The 19,298-nt window shown below is 48.6% G+C and overlaps 1 protein-coding gene across 2 annotated transcripts in view; it reads right to left on the minus strand.

The window, feature by feature from the left end:
• The window catches only part of CAMKK2 (calcium/calmodulin dependent protein kinase kinase 2), a 119,242-nt gene that overhangs the window by 60,758 nt on the left and 39,186 nt on the right, over window positions 1-19,298 (minus strand). For both annotated transcript variants that reach the window (XM_030217756.1, XM_030217757.1), the window contains exons 2-3: window positions 17,225-17,797; window positions 2,002-2,049 (exon numbers count right to left, since the gene is read on the minus strand). In XM_030217756.1, coding sequence (XP_030073616.1) covers window positions 2,002-2,049; window positions 17,225-17,740 — 564 coding nt within the window. In that variant the 5' untranslated portion in view covers window positions 17,741-17,797. The remainder of the gene's footprint in view (window positions 1-2,001; window positions 2,050-17,224; window positions 17,798-19,298) is intronic.

The following is a 19,298-nucleotide window of genomic DNA, read 5'->3' on the forward strand; positions in this document are numbered from 1 at the left end:
CCCACACAGCCTGCAAATAGGTGGGAAAATGTGGGATACAAATGTAACAAATAAATACATAAATAATGGTACGGGCAGACTGGCTGGGTCATTTGGTCTTTTTCCACCGTCATCTACTATGTCAGTGATTCCCAAACCAGGTCCTGGAGGCACCCCAGCCAGTCAGGTTTTCAGGATATCCACTATGAATATTCATGAGAGAGATTTGCATGCATTGTGGATATCCTGAAAACCTGACTGGCTGGGGTGCCTCCAGGACCTGGGTTGGGAACCACTGTACTATATTACTGGGTTCCTATGTACATTCTCCAGTCCAGGCTCTTCTGGCATGCATATTTTAGACTCTTTATGATATACAGTGGGGGAAATAAGTATTTGATCCCTTGCTGATTTTGTAAGTTTGCCCACTGACAAAGACATGAGCAGCCCATAATTGAAGGGTAGGTTATTGGTAACAGTGAGAGATAGCACATCACAAATTAAATCCGGAAAATCACATTGTGGAAAGTATATGAATTTATTTGCATTCTGCAGAGGGAAATAAGTATTTGATCCCCCACCAACCAGTAAGAGATCTGGCCCCTACAGACCAGGTAGATGCTCCAAATCAACTCGTTACCTGCATGACAGACAGCTGTCGGCAATGGTCACCTGTATGAAAGACACCTGTCCACAGACTCAGTGAATCAGTCAGACTCTAACCTCTACAAAATGGCCAAGAGCAAGGAGCTGTCTAAGGATGTCAGGGACAAGATCATACACCTGCACAAGGCTGGAATGGGCTACAAAACCATCAGTAAGACGCTGGGCGAGAAGGAGACAACTGTTGGTGCCATAGTAAGAAAATGGAAGAAGTACAAAATGACTGTCAATCGACAAAGATCTGGGGCTCCACGCAAAATCTCACCTCGTGGGGTATCCTTGATCATGAGGAAGGTTAGAAATCAGCCTACAACTACAAGGGGGGAACTTGTCAATGATCTCAAGGCAGCTGGGACCACTGTCACCACGAAAACCATTGGTAACACATTACGACATAACGGATTGCAATCCTGCAGTGCCCGCAAGGTCCCCCTGCTCCGGAAGGCACATGTGACGGCCCGTCTGAAGTTTGCCAGTGAACACCTGGATGATGCCGAGAGTGATTGGGAGAAGGTGCTGTGGTCAGATGAGACAAAAATTGAGCTCTTTGGCATGAACTCAACTCGCCGTGTTTGGAGGAAGAGAAATGCTGCCTATGACCCAAAGAACACCGTCCCCACTGTCAAGCATGGAGGTGGAAATGTTATGTTTTGGGGGTGTTTCTCTGCTAAGGGCAAAGGACTACTTCACCGCATCAATGGGAGAATGGATGGGGCCATGTACCGTACAATTCTGAGTGACAACCTCCTTCCCTCCGCCAGGGCCTTAAAAATGGGTCGTGGCTGGGTCTTCCAGCACGACAATGACCCAAAACATACAGCCAAGGCAACAAAGGAGTGGCTCAGGAAGAAGCACATTAGGGTCATGGAGTGGCCTAGCCAGTCACCAGACCTTAATCCCATTGAAAACTTATGGAGGGAGCTGAAGCTGCGAGTTGCCAAGCGACAGCCCAGAACTCTTAATGATTTAGAGATGATCTGCAAAGAGGAGTGGACCAAAATTCCTCCTGACATGTGTGCAAACCTCATCATCAACTACAGAAGACGTCTGACCGCTGTGCTTGCCAACAAGGGTTTTGCCACCAAGTATTAGGTCTTGTTTGCCAGAGGGATTAAATACTTATTTCCCTCTGCAGAATGCAAATAAATTCATATACTTTCCACAATGTGATTTTCCGGATTTAATTTGTGATGTGCTATCTCTCACTGTTACCAATAACCTACCCTTCAATTATGGGCTGCTCATGTCTTTGTCAGTGGGCAAACTTACAAAATCAGCAAGGGATCAAATACTTATTTCCCCCACTGTAGGAAGTAGGTAATAAGAAATGGAGAAAATATTTTTATGATGTGATGTTACCTTTCCGATTTCATCTTTTAGTTTATACTGGTTAAGCTGCACGCAGTCCTACAAAACAAGAACCAAAAGAAATGTAAAAACAATCATCAGCATGAAACAATGAGCAGGCATTTTGCAAACACACTGAAGGCAGGACAGATGTACTGCCTCCATGAAATGATGCTAACAGGCTTAAAACAACTACAATGCATTTCTAAAATCACCTTTTACAGTTTATTAACATTTACTACATCACTTTTACTGAACAAACAGGACAAGGCAATATACAGTCAAAAAAACATGTAAGTGAAAGGGACTCCGTTAAAAATAGGAAAGCACAAAGAACATTTTAGCATTCACATTAACAATAAATTTATATTCCGCCATATACCTTTCAGTTCAATGCGGATCACATATCGAAGAATGGACATTTCCAAGAATAAGAAAACATAACCTAACAAAAACAGAACATCCCTGAGCTACATACTCTATTTAACATTATTTAGCACAAATGTTCTATATAGGTAAGTTTTAATCTATTTGCGGAATTGGTTATAACAGATTTCAGACATTAAGATATCCTTAATAACCTTAACCAAACGAACCGCCTGATATGAAAAGAGAATATCAGGCTGGTTCTTCTTAGAATGACTGCTGGACCCTTCGCTGGCCATGGGCAGCCTTGGAAGAGGCTCATCTATGACTGAAACCAGAACCACTCTCGAGTTATTGGGGTCCTCTTTGCCCTCCTCGTCCCCTGGAGCAGTGACGATCCTAGGTCGGCTGCCACCCGGGGTGGATTGCCGCTGCGCACCGCCCCCTGGGTGCAGCGGTGTCCGTCCCCCCAGGGTGCAGCACGACACTCCCCTGGTGCAATGACACCCTCCCGGGGCATCAACCCCCCCCCCCCCCGGGTGCATTCTTAGCTGCTGGGAGCAGCCGCACAGCTGTCGGCTCCGCTGGCTCCCTGCTCCCTCTGCCCCGGAACAGGAAGTAACCTGATCCGGGGCAGAGGGAGCAGGGAACCAGCGGAGCTGACAAGTGCGTGGCTGCTCTCTGCAGCCCTCCAGCAGCGTGCACCTGGGGCGGACCACCCCCACCGCCCTGCCCTCGGTACGCCACTGCCCTGGAGTTCAACACATAATCTCTGTGTAATATCTAAAGCCAGCAGGTGCTGTTACTCTGAAAAGTACTTTTGAGTATTAAGCAGACAGAAGACTGCCAATTTCACCTCTCCAGAGGAAGTCTGGAGAAAGGCTACTACTACTACTTATCATTTCTATAGTGCTACTAGACGTATGCCGTGCTGTACACTGGACATGAAGAGACAGTCCCTGCTCGACAGTTAGGACAGACAAACACGACAAATAAGGGATAAGGGAATTACTAAGGTGGGAATGATAAACATGGGTACTGAACAAGTGAGTAAGGGTTAGGGGTTAAAAGCAGCATCAAAAAGGTGGGCTTTTAGCCTAGATTTGAAGACGGCCAGAGATGGAGGTTGACGGACCGGCTCAGGAAATTTATTCCAGGCATATGGTGCAGCAAGATAAAAGGAACGGAGTCTGGAGTTAGCGGTGGAGGAGAAGGGTGCAGATAAGAGAGATTTACCCAGTGAATGGAGTTCCCGGGGAGGGGTGTAGGGAGAGATAAGAGTGTAGAGGTACTGAGGAGCTGCAGAGTGAATGCACTTGTAAGTCAATAAGAGGAGTTTGAACAGTATGCGGAAACAGATTGGGAGCCAATGAAGTGACTTGAGGAGAGGGCTAATATGAGCATAGCGATACTGGAGAAAGACCACGCCGAAGTCTCATGGTCACCTTACAGGGGATATTGGGAGCCACAGGCTTGATTAAGAAGAATTTTCAAGCACATCTTGATAGCTTGACTATACATGTTATATCTTATGAACTCCAGAAGGAAACTTTATTTGGCACGATACAAGTATTACAGCAAGTATTAGCAGTAAATTGAGAGATCATACTCCAAACTGAGATCGTACTCCACATACCCTGGCTCAGGACTGAGGTTCACTACTGTCATGGCATGCACAAAACTAGATTTACTAAGACTTACATTGGACTGTGTGGTTTACAGTTGTAAATCTGTTTGCCGATTTATCATTAACCCATTTGCTGCCGGATTCTATATATCGCACCTAGAGTTCTGCGCCTAATTCTAAGTGTATTCCATAACAATGAGTGTAACTTAATTGGCTTAACAAGCCAATCAGCATTGTTAACAGCACTTAACAATCAATAATGAGCACTAATTGGCAATAATTAGAACTCATGTGCATAACTCGCTAAGCGCGTGCTGTAACTCACTGCGCCTAAATTCCAATGCGCACATCCAAAAAGGGGCGTGGTTATGAGCGGGGAAGTGGGCACTTCATGGGCATTCCCAAATTTACACACATTGTTTTAGAATATGGCCCAGTCCGTGTACATCTATGCGCAGGGATTTATGCCACGTTTTCATTGGTGTATTTTATTTATTTATTACATTTGTATCCCATCTTTCCCCACTTATTAGTAGGCTCAAAGTGGCTTACATAGTTCCGGAGAGGTGGTTACAGACTCTGGTGTGAACAAATACAGTATAGGGGTACTATTACAGTGACAAGTATTATTATTATTTATTACTACTACTACTACTACTATTTAGCATTTCTATAGCGCTACAAGGTGTACGCAGCGCTGCACAAACATAGAAGAAAGACAGTCCCTGCTCAAAGAGCTTACAATCTAATAGACAAAAAATAAATAAAGTAAGCAAATCAAATCAATTAATGTGAACGGGAAGGAAGAGAGGAGGGTAGGTGGAGGCGAGTGGTTACAAGTGGTTACGAGTCAAAAGCAATGTTAAAGAGGTGGGCTTTCAGTCTAGATTTAAAGGTGGCCAAGGATGGGGCAAGACGTAGGGGCTCAGGAAGTTTATTCCAGGCGTAGGGTGCAGCGAGACAGAAGGCACGAAGTCTGGAGTTGGCAGTAGTGGAGAAGGGAACAGATAAGAAGGATTTATCCATGGAGTGGAGTGCACGGGAAGGGGTGTATGGAAGGACGAGTGTGGAGAGATACTGGGGAGTAGCAGAGTGAGTACATTTATAGGTTAGTAGAAGAAGTTTGAACAGGATGCGAAAACGGATAGGGAGCCAGTGAAGGGTCTTGAGGAGAGGGGTAGTATTTGTATCCCACATTATCCCACCTCTTTGCAGGCTCAATGTGGCTTACAATATATCATGGATATTGAAATGAGAGGAGAATTGACATTTAGTGTTACAGAAGTATTTTGGTTGCATGGTAGTGGAATACATGGTAGTGAAATGACAATAACATAAGGCATTCTTAACATTACTAGATATATGTGGGGATTTCACATGTTTTGGTCTTTGTGGTATATCTTGTCGATATACAGTAAAGAAGTATTGGTAAATAGGTTGGGGTGATTCAGACAAAACGTTAGGGTGTGATCATGCGTCGGGGTTGAAAACTGTCCGTTTCCTGATTAAAATGCCATATTTCATTATTCGGTATTTATGTCAGATACTGTGGGGGGAATTCTAGATGATTATTCGTAGATTTCAGGCGTTTTGGTAGAGAATTCCAGAGCTGTGTGCATATGTAAGAGAAACGTGACGCGTATGTTGATTTATACTTCAGGCTTTTAGTTTTAGGCGCTGGGATATGAACTATGCGTATTCTATATACCGCGCCTAAATCTCATAGAATACGCTTAGGCAAAAATGATTTCCGTGTGGATTTTTCAGACGCCATATACAGAATCTCCCCCTTGGAGACATTGCTCCCCCAAGGGATATACTGTATTCACATTAATATATTTTCATAATGGACACATGAACTGAATAAGGAAAGGGGTGTTAATTATATTTCCATGGCAACTCTTGGAATTCCTGTTGCAGGAGATTGTGTCTTGCATCCTAATTGCCACTTCTGAATTTCTTATTCACTTCAATTAGTACCAGACTTCAGGGTACTACTAACAGAGTCTGGTATTCGCAACCCATCAGAAAGCATGAGAATGTGGTATACTATTAGCTGAAGGCTTGAAGTGCAAAAAAAAAAAAAACACATGGCAATGAATGAGCCAGAGGAAGTAGCAAATTTTTCAAGGATCCTAGCACCTTGCCAAGGGTCAGCATGAGTCTCCGTCTCCAGCACATTTCTTTCCTTGCATCTAATGCACCTCCACTGGGCTCGGGTCAGCGTTCTTACTGAACAAGCAGCAGAGGTTTCCCTCAGCAGATCAGCAGCCGTATCTCGACCTAGAATTACAGTGAACACACTCGTAGTTGCCAGGGGCAGACTGACCATTCAGGCAGTGCCCGAGGACCCAGAAGCTCTGCTCGGATGCCAGGCGCATCACTGGTGATCTAGTGGCCTCAGCTAGGGAGGGGGAACATGTTCTTTCCTGCCCAGTCCCCTTAGCTGCCGCTTTTCCCCCCGCCCGGCATCACTATATTTAGAAAATGGCGGCCGAGAATCCCTGCAGAAGTCTCGCGAGACTGTTGAGACCCATGAGAGTACCGCGGGAAGTCTCAGCTGCCATTTTGAAATCACAGCAGCATCGGCAGGTGGGGGAATAGGGGCAGCACAGCGGGCAGGAAAGAACATCCCCCCCCTGCAGAGGCCACTAGATTACCAGGACCCCTCAGGTAGGACCGGGGCAGCGAGTGCGGTGGCTGCAGCAGCAGCAGGGGGGTGTAGGGCAGCGGCCGGGTGGGGGCCCAGACCACCCCCAGTGCCCGGTGGCCCAGAGCACCCTCAGTCCACCTCTAGTATTGGCATTTGCTAGATCCCTTCTATTTTCAAATACTAAGCATGCTTTAGATTCACACAGACATGATTAAGACTAAGGTGTTGTCCGTGCAGAATCTTCTGTTTCTTTGACCTTTGCTGGTCAACTATACAAAAAGGAAAAACACATCAAATCATCTCTTTGCTCCTGAGTGAGAATTGCTCATCTGCACATTTGGCCCACCACAGGAGAGAGGTGTTCCTGAGGAATTTCCAGTCTAGCTCAAGGCGGGTTAATAAGCGTCAAACTCTGTTTATATTTTCCTCAGATGACTTCCAAAGTAAACTGGGGGAAAAAAAAAGAAGTCAGGTAGAGGTCATTGACGCAAATATTACATCACTCCCATCCACTCACGAGAGGGTTGAGGGGCCCTTCCATATTTCTGAGTTGTTATAACTGGCCCACTCTATCTCCGCCTCCTTCCTTCAGCTGCCTCCCGTCTGTTTACACTGAACTAATCGAAGCAGGATTTCTTTAGAGTTAATCCATATTACAAGAGACTCAAAGTGAAATGTAGTGTCTCCATTATCCCCATTAGTGAAAACTGTGCCCCCCACCCCAAATGCAGAAAAAAAGCTTTAATGACACAAACACAAAACATGTTTGCTATCCCCTTAGCCTTAGTTCTGTATTACTGTATTTTCGCACGTATAACCCGCTCACATATATACCTTGCACCCATGTATACACCCCACATTTACTACAATAAAATGTAAAATTGCATATTACTCCTATTGAAAAGCACTGATTTTGTACATAAATTTGTGTATAACCCGCACTTGTGTATACCCCACACCTCTTGCAAAAAAATTGTAAAATCGTGTATAACCTGCAGGTCATACTACTACTACTACTACTACTATTTAGCATTTCTATAGCGCTACAAGGCATACGCAGCGCTGCACAAACATAGAAGAAAGACAGTCCCTGCTCAAAGAGCTTACAATCTAATAGACAAAAAATAAATAAAGTAAGCAAATCAAATCAATTAATGTGAACGGGAAGGAAGAGAGGAGGGTAGGTGGAGGCGAGTGGTTACAAGTGGTTACGAGTCAAAAGCAATGTTAAAGAGGTGGGCTTTCAGTCTAGATTTAAAGGTGGCCAAGGATGGGGCAAGAAGTAGGGGCTCAGGAAGTTTATTCCAAACGTAGGGTGCAGCGAGACAGAAGGCGCGAAGTCTGGAGTTGGCAGTAGTGGAGAAGGGAACAGATAAGAAGGATTTATCCATGGAGCGGAGTGCACGGGAAGGGGTGTAGGGAAGGACGAGTGTGGAGAGATACTGTGGAGCAGCAGAGTGAGTACATTTATAGGTTAGTAGAAGAAGTTTGAACAGGATGCGAAAACAGATAGGGAGCCAGTGAAGGGTCTTGAGGAGAGGGGTAGTATGAGTAAAGCGACCCTGGCGGAAGATGAGACGGGCAGCAGAGTTTTGAACCAACTGGAGAGGGGAGAGGTGACTAAGTGGGAGGCCAGCAAGAAGCAGATTGCAGTAGTCTAAACGAGAGGTGACAAGGGTGTGGATGAGGGTTTTGGTAGAGTGCTCGGAAAGAAAGGAGCGGATTTTACGGATGTTGTAAAGAAAGAAACGACAGGTCTTGGCAATCTGCTGGATATGAGCAGAGAAGGAGAGAGAAGAGTCAAAGATGACCCCAAGGTTTCGAGCTGAGGAGACAGGGAGAATGAGAGAGCCATCAACAGAAACAGAAAACGGGGGGAGCGGGGAGGTGGGTTTGGGGAGGAAAATGAGAAGCTCGGTTTTGGTCATAGATGCGAAAATACGGTAATCTGTGAAATAAATTTTATACTGGTGTCATAAGATGTTTTCAGTTACTGGGCAAAGCTGAATGAGTCAGGTCGCCCTTCTCTTTCAATGACTAGGGCCCCTTTTACCAAGCTGCGGCAAAAGGGGGCCTGCGCTGGTGTTGGAGCATGTTTTGGATGTACGCCAAGGCCCCCTTTTACCACAGTGGGTAAAAGGCTGGTCTTTCTTTTTTTTTTTTTCAGGAAATGGCCATGTGGCAAGTGAAGCACTAGCCGCATGGCCATTTCGGGGGGGGGGGGGGGGGTGCCCTTACCGCCACCCATTGAGGTGGCGGTAAGGGCTCCCACACTAACCTGGTGGTAACTGGGCAGCGCACGGCACTGCCTGATTACCGCCGGGTACACGCTGGCGCTACAAAAATAAATATATTTTTGTAGCGCCGGATATTATGGTGCACTGGGGGCAGGAAGTACCACCGGGCTGCTGCAGTAGCCCGGTGGTACTTCCCTTTTAGCGAGCGGTAAGCCTGCATTGGGCTTATCGCCGCTTTGTAAAAGGGGCCCTGGCAGGAGTTATGTGAGAAACAGATATAAAAGGAACATTAGACTCTTGTATTAACACATACTAAGAAGCATCACATCCTGTACTGTATTTGGACAAGTGAAAATGGTTTTACAACAGGAAACAACCAATTATTTCTCTACATGTATCATGGAAAAACAGAGGCTGCTGTTTGCTATCAGCACTGCTATGATTAATAAACACCCCCATATTCCTGTTTCTTCTGTTTATAGACAGGAAAGAAGATGAATGGCTTATTTATGCAGATTTAATATTAATTTTCTCAGGGTCATCAGAACTTATTAAATCTCTAGAGTTAAGTGAGTCATCTCTGAATGGTTTGTATTAGTCTGGTATGATTTGTTATTAATGTTTTTATAGGATTTATTTGTTACATTTGTATCCCACATTTCCCACCTATTTGCAGGCTCAATGTGGCTTACATAGTACCGTAAAGGCGTTCGCCAATTCCGGTATGAACAAATACAGTAATGTTGTGGTAGAATAAGGTTTGTGTGTACAGACACATTTGGGGATCGTAGAGAGGAAGAGAATCTGCTTGTAGGTTTTAGCGAATGCTACATACCTGTAGAAGGTATTCTCCGAGGACAGCAGGCTGATTGTTCTCACTGATGGGTGACGTCCACGGCAGCCCCTCCAATCGGAAACTTCACTAGCAAAGTCCTTTGCTAGCCCTCGCGCGCCCGCGCGCACCGCGCATGCGCGGCCGTCTTCCCGCCCGAAACCGGCTCGAGCCGGCCAGTCCAGTATGTAGCAAGACAATACACTTCAAGGGAAGACACAACTCCAAAGGGGAGGCGGGCGGGTTTGTGAGAACAATCAGCCTGCTGTCCTCGGAGAATACCTTCTACAGGTATGTAGCATTCGCTTTCTCCGAGGACAAGCAGGCTGCTTGTTCTCACTGATGGGGTATCCCTAGCCCCCAGGCTCACTCAAAACAACAACATTGGTCAATTGGGCCTCGCAACGGCGAGGACATAACTGAGATTGACCTAAAAAATTTACCAACTAACTGAGAGTGTAGCCTGGAACAGAACAAACAGGGCCCTCGGGGGTGGAGTTGGATCCTAAAGCCCAAACAGGTTCTGAAGAACTGACTGCCCGAACCGACTGTCACGTCGGGTATCCTGCTGCAGGCAGTAATGAGATGTGAATGTGTGGACAGATGACCACGTCGCAGCTTTGCAAATTTCCTCCATGGTGGCTGACTTCAAGTGGGCTACCGACGCTGCCATGGCTCTAACATTATGAGCCGTGACATGACCCTCAAGAGCCAGCCCAGCCTGGGCGTAAGTGAAGGAAATGCAATCTGCTAGCCAATTGGATATGGTGCGTTTCCCTACAGCCACTCCCCTCTTGTTGGGATCAAAAGAAACAAACAATTGGGCGGACTGTCTGTGGGGCTGTGTCCGCTCCAGATAGAAGGCCAATGCTCTCTTGCAGTCCAATGTGTGCAGCTGACGTTCAGCAGGGCAGGAATGAGGACGGGGAAAGAATGTTGGCAAGACAATTGACTGGTTCAGATGGAACTCCGACACAACCTTTGGCAGAAACTTAGGGTGAGTGCGGAGGACTACTCTGTTGTGATGAAATTTGGTGTAAGGGGCCTGGGCTACCAGGGCCTGAAGCTCACTGACTCTACGAGCCGAGGTAACTGCCACCAAGAAAATGACCTTCCAGGTCAAGTACTTCGGATGGCAGGAATTCAGTGGCTCGAAAGGAGGTTTCATCAGCTGGGTGAGAACGACATTGAGATCCCATGACACTGTAGGAGGCTTGACAGGGGGCTTTGACAAAAGCAAACCTCTCATGAAGCGAACAACTAAAGGCTGTCCTGAGATCGGCTTACCTTCCACTTGGTAATGGTATGCACTGATTGCACTAAGGTGAACCCTTACGGAGTTGGTCTTCAGACCAGACTCAGACAAGTGGAGAAGGTATTCAAGCAGGGTCTGTGTAGGACAAGAGCGAGGATCTAGGGCCTTGCTGTCACACCAGACGGCAAACCTCCTCCAATGAAAGAAGTAACTTCTCTTAGTGGAGTCTTTCCTGGAAGCAAGCAAGATGCGGGAGACACCCTCTGGCAGACCCAAAGAGGCAAAGTCTACGCCCTCAACATCCAGGCCGTGAGAGCCAGGGACTGGAGGTTGGGATGCAGAAGAGCCCCTTCGTCCTGCGTGATGAGGGTCGGAAAACACTCCAATCTCCACGGTTCTTCGGAGGATAACTCCAGAAGAAGAGGGAACCAGATCTGACGCGGCCAAAAGGGAGCAATCAGAATCATGGTGCCTCGGTCTTGCTTGAGTTTCAACAAAGTCTTCCCCACCAGAGGAATGGGAGGATAAGCATACAGCAGACCTTCCCCCCAATCCAGGAGGAAGGCATCCGACGCCAGTCTGCCGTGGGCCTGAAGCCTGGAACAGAACTGAGGGACCTTGTGGTTCACTTGAGATGCGAAGAGATCCACCAGGGGGGTGCCCCACGCCTGGAAGATCTGTCGCACCACACGGGAATTGAGCGACCACTCGTGAGGTTGCATAATCCTGCTCAACCTGTCGGCCAGACTGTTGTTTACGCCTGCCAGATATGTGGCTTGGAGCACCATGCCTTGACGGCGAGCCCAGAGCCACATGCTGACGGCTTCCTGACACAGGGGGCGAGATCCGGTGCCCCCCTGCTTGTTGACATAGTACATGGCAACCTGATTGTCTGTCTGAATTTGGATAATTTGGTGGGACAGCCGATCTCTGAAAGCCTTCAGAGCGTTCCAGATCGCTCGCAACTCCAGAAGATTGATCTGTAGATCGCTTTCTTGGAGGGACCACCTTCCTTGGGTGTGAAGCCCATCGACATGAGCTCCCCATCCCAGGAGAGACGCATCCGTGGTCAGCACTTTTTGAGGCTGAGGAATTTGGAAGGGACGTCCCAGAGTCAAATTGGAGCAAATCGTCCACCAATACAGGGATTCGAGAAAACTCGTGGACAGGTGGATCACGTCCTCTAAACCCCCGGCGGCCTGATACCACTGGGAGGCTAGGGTCCATTGAGCAGATCTCATGTGAAGGCGGGCCATGGGAGTCACATGAACTGTGGAAGCCATGTGGCCCAGCAATCTCAACATCTGCCGAGCTGTGATCTGCTGGGACGCTCGCACCCGCGAGACGAGGGACAACAAGTTGTTGGCCCTCGCCTCTGGGAGATAGGCGCGAGCCGTCCGAGAATCCAGCAGGGCTCCGATGAATTCGAGTTTCTGCACTGGGAGAAGATGGGACTTTGGGTAATTTATCACAAACCCCAGTAGCTCCAGGAGGCGAATAGTCATCTGCATGGACTGCAGGGCTCCTGCCTCGGATGTGTTCTTCACCAGCCAATCGTCGAGATATGGGAACACGTGCACCCCCAGCCTGCGAAGCGCCGCTGCTACCACAGCTAGGCACTTTGTGAACACCCTGGGCGCAGAGGCGAGCCCAAAGGGTAGCACACAGTACTGGAAGTGGCGTGCGCCCAGCTGAAATCGCAGATACTGTCTGTGAGCTGGCAGTATCGGGATGTGTGTGTAGGCATCCTTCAAGTCCAGAGAGCATAGCCAATCGTTTTGCTGAATCATGGGGAGAAGGGTGCCCAGGGAAAGCATCCTGAACTTTTCTTTTACGAGATATTTGTTCAGGGCCCTTAGGTCTAGGATGGGACGCATCCCCCCTGTTTTCTTTTCCACAAGGAAGTACCTGGAATAGAACCCCAGCCCTTCTTGCCCGGATGGCACGGGCTCGACCGCATTGGCGCTGAGAAGGGCGGAGAGTTCCTCTGCAAGTACCTGCTTGTGCTGGAAGCTGTAGGACTGAGCTCCCGGTGGACAATTTGGAGGTTGTGAGGCCAAATTGAGGGTGTATCCTTGCCGGACTATTTGGAGAACCCACTGATCGGAGGTTATGAGAGGCCACCTTTGGTGAAAAGCTTTCAACCTCCCTCCGACAGGCAGGTCGCCCGGCACTGACACTTGGATGTCGGCTATGCTCTGCTGGAGCCAGTCAAAAGCTCGCCCCTTGCTTTTGCTGGGGAGCCGCGGGGCCTTGCTGATTCGCACGCTGCTGACGAGAGCGAGCGCGCTGGGGCTTAGCCTGGGCCGCAGGCTGTCGGGAAGGAGGATTGTACCTACGCTTGCCAGAAGTATAGGGAACAGTCTTCCTTCCCCCGAAAAATCGTCTACCTGTAGAGGTAGAAGCTGAAGGCTGCCGGCGGGCGAACTTGTCGAATGCGGTGTCCCGCTGGTGGAGAGACTCTACCACCTGCTCGACTTTTTCGCCAAAAATGTTATCCGCACGGCAAGGCGAGTCCGCAATCCGCTGCTGGATTCTATTCTCCAGGTCGGCGGCACGCAGCCATGAGAGCCTGCGCATCACCACACCTTGAGCAGCGGCCCTGGACGCAACATCAAAAGTGTCATAAACTCCTCTGGCCAGGAATTTTCTGCACGCCTTCAGCTGCCTGACCACCTCCTGAAAAGGCTTGGCTTGCTCAGGGGGAAGAGCATCAACCAAGCCCGCCAACTGCCGCACATTATTCCGCATGTGTATGCTCGTGTAGAGCTGGTAAGACTGGATCTTGGACACGAGCATAGAGGAATGGTAGGCCTTCCTCCCAAAGGAGTCTAAGGTTCTAGCGTCCTTGCCCGGGGGCGCCGAAGCATGTTCCCTAGAACTCTTAGCCTTCTTTAGGGCCAAATCCACAACTCCAGAGTCATGAGGCAACTGAGTGCGCATCAGCTCTGGGTCCCCATGGATCCGGTACTGGGACTCGATCTTCTTGGGAATGTGGGGATTAGTTAATGGCTTGGTCCAGTTCGCAAGCAATGTCTTCTTCAGGACATGGTGCAAGGGAACAGTGGACGCTTCCTTAGGTGGAGAAGGATAGTCCAGGAGCTCAAACATTTCAGCCCTGGGCTCGTCCTCCACAACCACCGGGAAGGGGATGGCCGTAGACATCTCCCGGACAAAGGAGGCAAAAGACAGACTCTCGGGAGGAGAAAGCTGTCTCTCAGGAGAGGGAGTGGGATCAGACGGAAGACCCTCAGACTCCTCGTCAGAGAAATATCTGGGATCTTCCTCTTCCTCCCACGAGGCCTCACCCTCGGTGTCAGACACAAGTTCACGGACCTGTGTCTGCAACCTCGCCCTGCTCGACTCCGTGGAACCCCGTCCACGATGGGGGCGTCGAGAGGTAGACTCCCTCGCCCGCATCGGCGAAGCTCCCTCCGCCGACGTAGTCGGGGAGCCTTCCTGGGAGGTGGCCGCGGTCGGTACCGCACGCGGTACCGACGTCGGGGTGCTTAGGGCGCAACAGCTCTCCCAGAATCTCTGGGAGAACGGCCCGGAGGCTCTCGTTTAGAGCGGCTGCAGAGAAAGGCTGAGAGGTCGATGCAGGCGTCGACGTCAGTACCTGTTCCGGGCGTGGAGGCTGTTCCGGGCTGTCCAGAGCGGAGCGCATCGACACCTCCTGAACAGAGGGTGAGCGGTCCTCTCGGTGCCGATGCCTGCTGGGTGCCGAATCCCTCGGCGACCCAGAGCTCTCGGTGCCGACACGGGGAGGAGACCGGTGTCGATGCTTCTTCGATTTCTTCCGAAGCATGTCACCGGAGCTCCCCGGCACCGACGAGGAGGACGTCGAATCCATCCGTCGCTTCCTCGGGGCCGAGACTGAAGAAGGTCGATCTCGGGGGGGGGCTGTACCGCAGGAGCCCTCAGGGTAGGCGGAGACCCACCCGAGGGCTCACCGCCACCAGCAGGGGAATGGACAGCCCTCACCTGCACTCCACCCGATGCACCACCGTCCGACGACATCAGCAGACGAGGTCCTGGTACCACCGACGTCGATGCAGCTATCCGATGTCTCGGCGCCGATGCAGAGGCCCGATGCCTCGATGCACTCGATGCAGGGGCGGCCGAGGAAGAAGGTCTGGACGCTGACGACGTCGATGCACTCGAAGATCCCGGTGCCGATGCCGACGAAGAGCCCGAGAACAACACGTTCCACTGGGCTAGTCTCGCTACCTGAGTCCGCCTTTGAAGCAGGGAACACAGACTGCAGTTCTGAGGGCGGTGCTCGGCCCCCAGACACTGAAGACACGACGAGTGTCGATCAGTGAGCGAGATAACCCGGGCGCACTGGGTGCACTTCTTGAAGCCGCTGGAAGGCTTCGATGTCATGGGCGGAAAAATCACGCCGGCGAAATCAAAAGCCGAAATGGCGAAATTTGAAGCACCAAATTTAGAGGGAGAAAAAATCTCGACCGAGGCCGAAAAGAGGCCTACCCCGACGACGAAAGAAAACTTACCGGGGCAAAAAAGCTGGAAGTACGGGGAGGATTTACACGAAACCCGGCGGGGGGTTTCCGGAGCACTTCCCGACTAGGACAAAGCTTTCCCGAAGGAAAAAAACACGTTCAAAACAAATTGGACGCGCGAGGTCGACTTTCCGGGGCTCGACACGGCGAAAACACGACCGTACCGAGTGCGGACAAAAGAAGACTGGCCGGCTCGAGCCGGTTTCGGGCGGGAAGACGGCCGCGCATGCGCGGTGCGCGCGGGCGCGCGAGGGCTAGCAAAGGACTTTGCTAGTGAAGTTTCCGATTGGAGGGGCTGCCGTGGACGTCACCCATCAGTGAGAACAAGCAGCCTGCTTGTCCTCGGAGAAAATATAGTTGTCTCCAGGACGGTTTTATGATTAAGTTAGATGTTTTATATTTTTTTATACTGTTCTAACATTTATTGTACCTTTCTAGGAGTATGTAGAACCTGAAATGAGATTCTCATCTCAGCTCTGACTGACAAAATGAGTGAAATGCCGCTTTCAAATAAGCCTCAAATCAACAGCCAATTTCAATGCACCTTGCACAGCGACAAAGGTACCTGCATTTCAGACCGTCCTATACAATCAAACTGTGGCCTGCTTTCAGGGCTGCAAAGCTGCATTTTCTTTTTTAGAATTCAAGCTGTCGGTTCTCTCATGAGATTAGCGAGAGAACACATATAGCCATCTGGCAGTTATTGCAAATAGCACCTCTATAAAAACTAATAGATTATATATTTTTCATCACTTGTTTAAAATTAGTAGTCTCATTTCTAGAAAACAGTCAACATGAATGCAAGCATGCCTCACTTTCAAAAACACAAACAACGAAAAAAACAGAGAAAACATTCATTCTCTCCTAACAGTGCACACGCCATGTCACCCCAGATCTCTATGTGAAATTCTTACTATATTCTTATATTATTAATCCAACCAAGGAGCATAGAGATGAATTTCTTTTTCACTAGTAAAGAGACGTTGAACAATTTAGTGTTAATGAGTTCTATCCCACCTCCTTTTCACAGAGAAGCTCAAAGTAGATTTTCATAGCAGTTGCATCTCTCCAAGTAACACTTCCTCTTAGAAACAAAAATTGAGGCTCCTGACTTGAAATGGTTCTATGCTCTATAAGCAAGGCCAGTATTTTTGGAATATTCCCAACAGAAAATCAAAGTTCACAGAAAATCTAATCTTTAAATATACCACACGTTTAAGATCAGGTTGGTTGTGTGGCCCCAAAAGTATGTGTGTTAAAATTGTATCTATAAAGCAGTGTTTCAGGGGAGTAATTGTCCAGATTTTGTGTGTAAATCAAGTGCATGACAAACCTTCTGTACTTTTGAGGTGGCATTTAACCACTTGATTTGCTTCATAAAAACCTTTTGTAAAAGTGGACCCTGGGAGCCTGATAGTTGACAAAACGCAGAAGACACCATAAACTCAAGTGTCACCAACTTAGCAACATTTGGGAATGCTGGATCCCAACTGGAGTTTTAATCACTAACATCTTCCTAAGCCTAGATTACAAAATATGTCAATGTAACAGAAATATAAAAGAAATAAAAAAATCTCTATATGGCCACATGATGGACTGCTAACAGTATTGATGATTTTTTTTCTCCTCCTATGGCTGGAAGAAAAGACGTTGCTAATGTGGCCCAGCATCTGTAATGGAAGACATTCTTTCAGGAACGAAACTGTGTATTTTTGTATTACATTCAACAATTGTTCTCCTACCTGTAAATCTGTAATAGAAACCCGGTGAGATTCTACCGTCGGTCTCCGTGGCAATCGAGGTGAGGAATGCGGGGATGTAACCGGAGAATAGGGGAGGGAAGGATAAATGTAGCGACCATTCATACTTAAGTTATTGTTGGGGCACTGACTGGACTGAGACCTCTCTTGAAGAGATAGCTTTCTGCTCGATATGCTTAGTCGAGTTCTTGGTTCTTTCGTCTCCTTGGAGGGTCCTTCTGTACGGTCTCCAGTAGCACCTCCTTCAACAGGTCTATTGCAACTGGGCACTGTGTCTTGCCTGCAGTGTTCCACTTCCTGACCATTCTGCCCTTTTTCTCCATCAGTAGCACTTTGGTCATACTCTGTGACCACAACGAAGGACTCCATGTCCAACTCAATGTTCAACGAAGAAAAACTGCACACTATATCGGGCTGTTTCGGAGTATCTTTGAAAGGTTCATCTTGACAAAGGGCCCTTTCAGCAGCAGTAGGCCTGTTGGAAACACATGATGACATGGTGCATCTCCCAGATTCATCCAAACTCTTAATTTGCTTCCATCAGAGATACCCAATCTAGAAAAACAATAATCAATGAATGATAGTATTCCAACAGGAGAGACGTCTTGATTCTATATCTACATCATATCTTTTTTAGCCTAGTATCCTACAAAGAAACTGCAATGGTGATAGCAGAGAGCTAACAACATGATAAAAAAAAAACCAAAACTTTGGCTCGGGTTTGTTCAAAATGAATTTTCTTCTGTGTGTTTGTTTCACCTGTTCATTTTTTAAAAGCACGCATTGTATATGTGCATTTGACTGTACACACGTTAATTCACAGGTTTATGAGTTTACAAGTCATTTACGGACAATTTGCATTTTTAAGCGCCCACGTGGAACGAATGTGTGCTCATGAATGCACCCCCCCAGAAACTACCTTTATAAGATTAACACATTTGCCTATAGGTCTGCCCCCAACCCTACATACCCTAATAATTTTTGAACTGTTCATTAAATTTCATTCACAAGTCTGCCACCAGCAGTAAACAACACCCTACACCAGTGCTTTTTTTGTGCCGGTACACACCGGTAAGGTGTACCGGCACCTTTTTTCTGAGGGCCGGCTCACCTGCCCGCCTTCAGCTCCCCGACTTTCCATTTGTGCTCCCTGCATTGAAATCTTCTATTTACCCGAAGTCGCGGCAAACCAGCAGTGAAAGCAGCAGGCAGGCAGGCTCGCCTCCTCGTCGCTTCCCTTCCCTCTCAGCGTCCCGCCTTCCTCTGATGTAATTTCCTTTCTGTGAGGGCGGGACGTGCTGAGGGGGAAGGGAAGCAATGAGGAGGCAAGTCTGCCTGCCTGCTGCTTTCACTGCCAGTTTGCCGCTGCGACTTCGGGTAAACAGAAGATTTCAATGCAGGGGGCACGAATGGAAAGTCGGGGAGCTGAGGACAGGCAGGTGGGGCTGGGGTTGGAACAATCTCGGGGGCAGGTGGAGGCTGGGGCGAGTCAATGGACTTGGAAGGGAGGGGGAGGATAGGGGCAAAAGAGAATCGCTGGACATGGATGGGAGGGAAGGATAGGGGCAAAGAAGAATCACTGGACATGGATGGGCGGGGAGGGTAGAGGAGAATCGCTGGACATGGATGGGATGGGAGGGCAGAGGAGAGAGGAAAATCACTGGACATAGATGGGAGGGAAGAATAGGGGCAAAGGAGAATTGCTGGACATGGAGGGGAGGGCAAGGGAGAGAGGAGAGTTGCTGGACATGGATGGGAGGGAAGGATAGGGGCAAAGGAGAATCGCTGGACATGGATGGGAGGGGAGGCCAGAGGAGAATCGCTGGACATGGATGGGAAGGGAGGTCAGAGGGGAATCGCTGGACATTGATGGGAGGGGAGGGAAGGGGAGAGAGAAGAATCACTGGACATGGATGCGAGGCAAGGATAGGGGCAAAGGAGAATTGCTGGACATGGATGAAAGGGGAGGACAGGGGAGAAAGGAGAGCTGCTGGACATGGATGGATGGAGGGGAAGGCAGGAGAAATGCTGGACATGGATTGAGGAGAGGGAAGAC

The sequence above is a fragment of the Microcaecilia unicolor genome, chromosome 11 (genome assembly GCF_901765095.1).
Source record: "Microcaecilia unicolor chromosome 11, aMicUni1.1, whole genome shotgun sequence".
Lineage (NCBI taxonomy): Eukaryota > Metazoa > Chordata > Amphibia > Gymnophiona > Siphonopidae > Microcaecilia > Microcaecilia unicolor.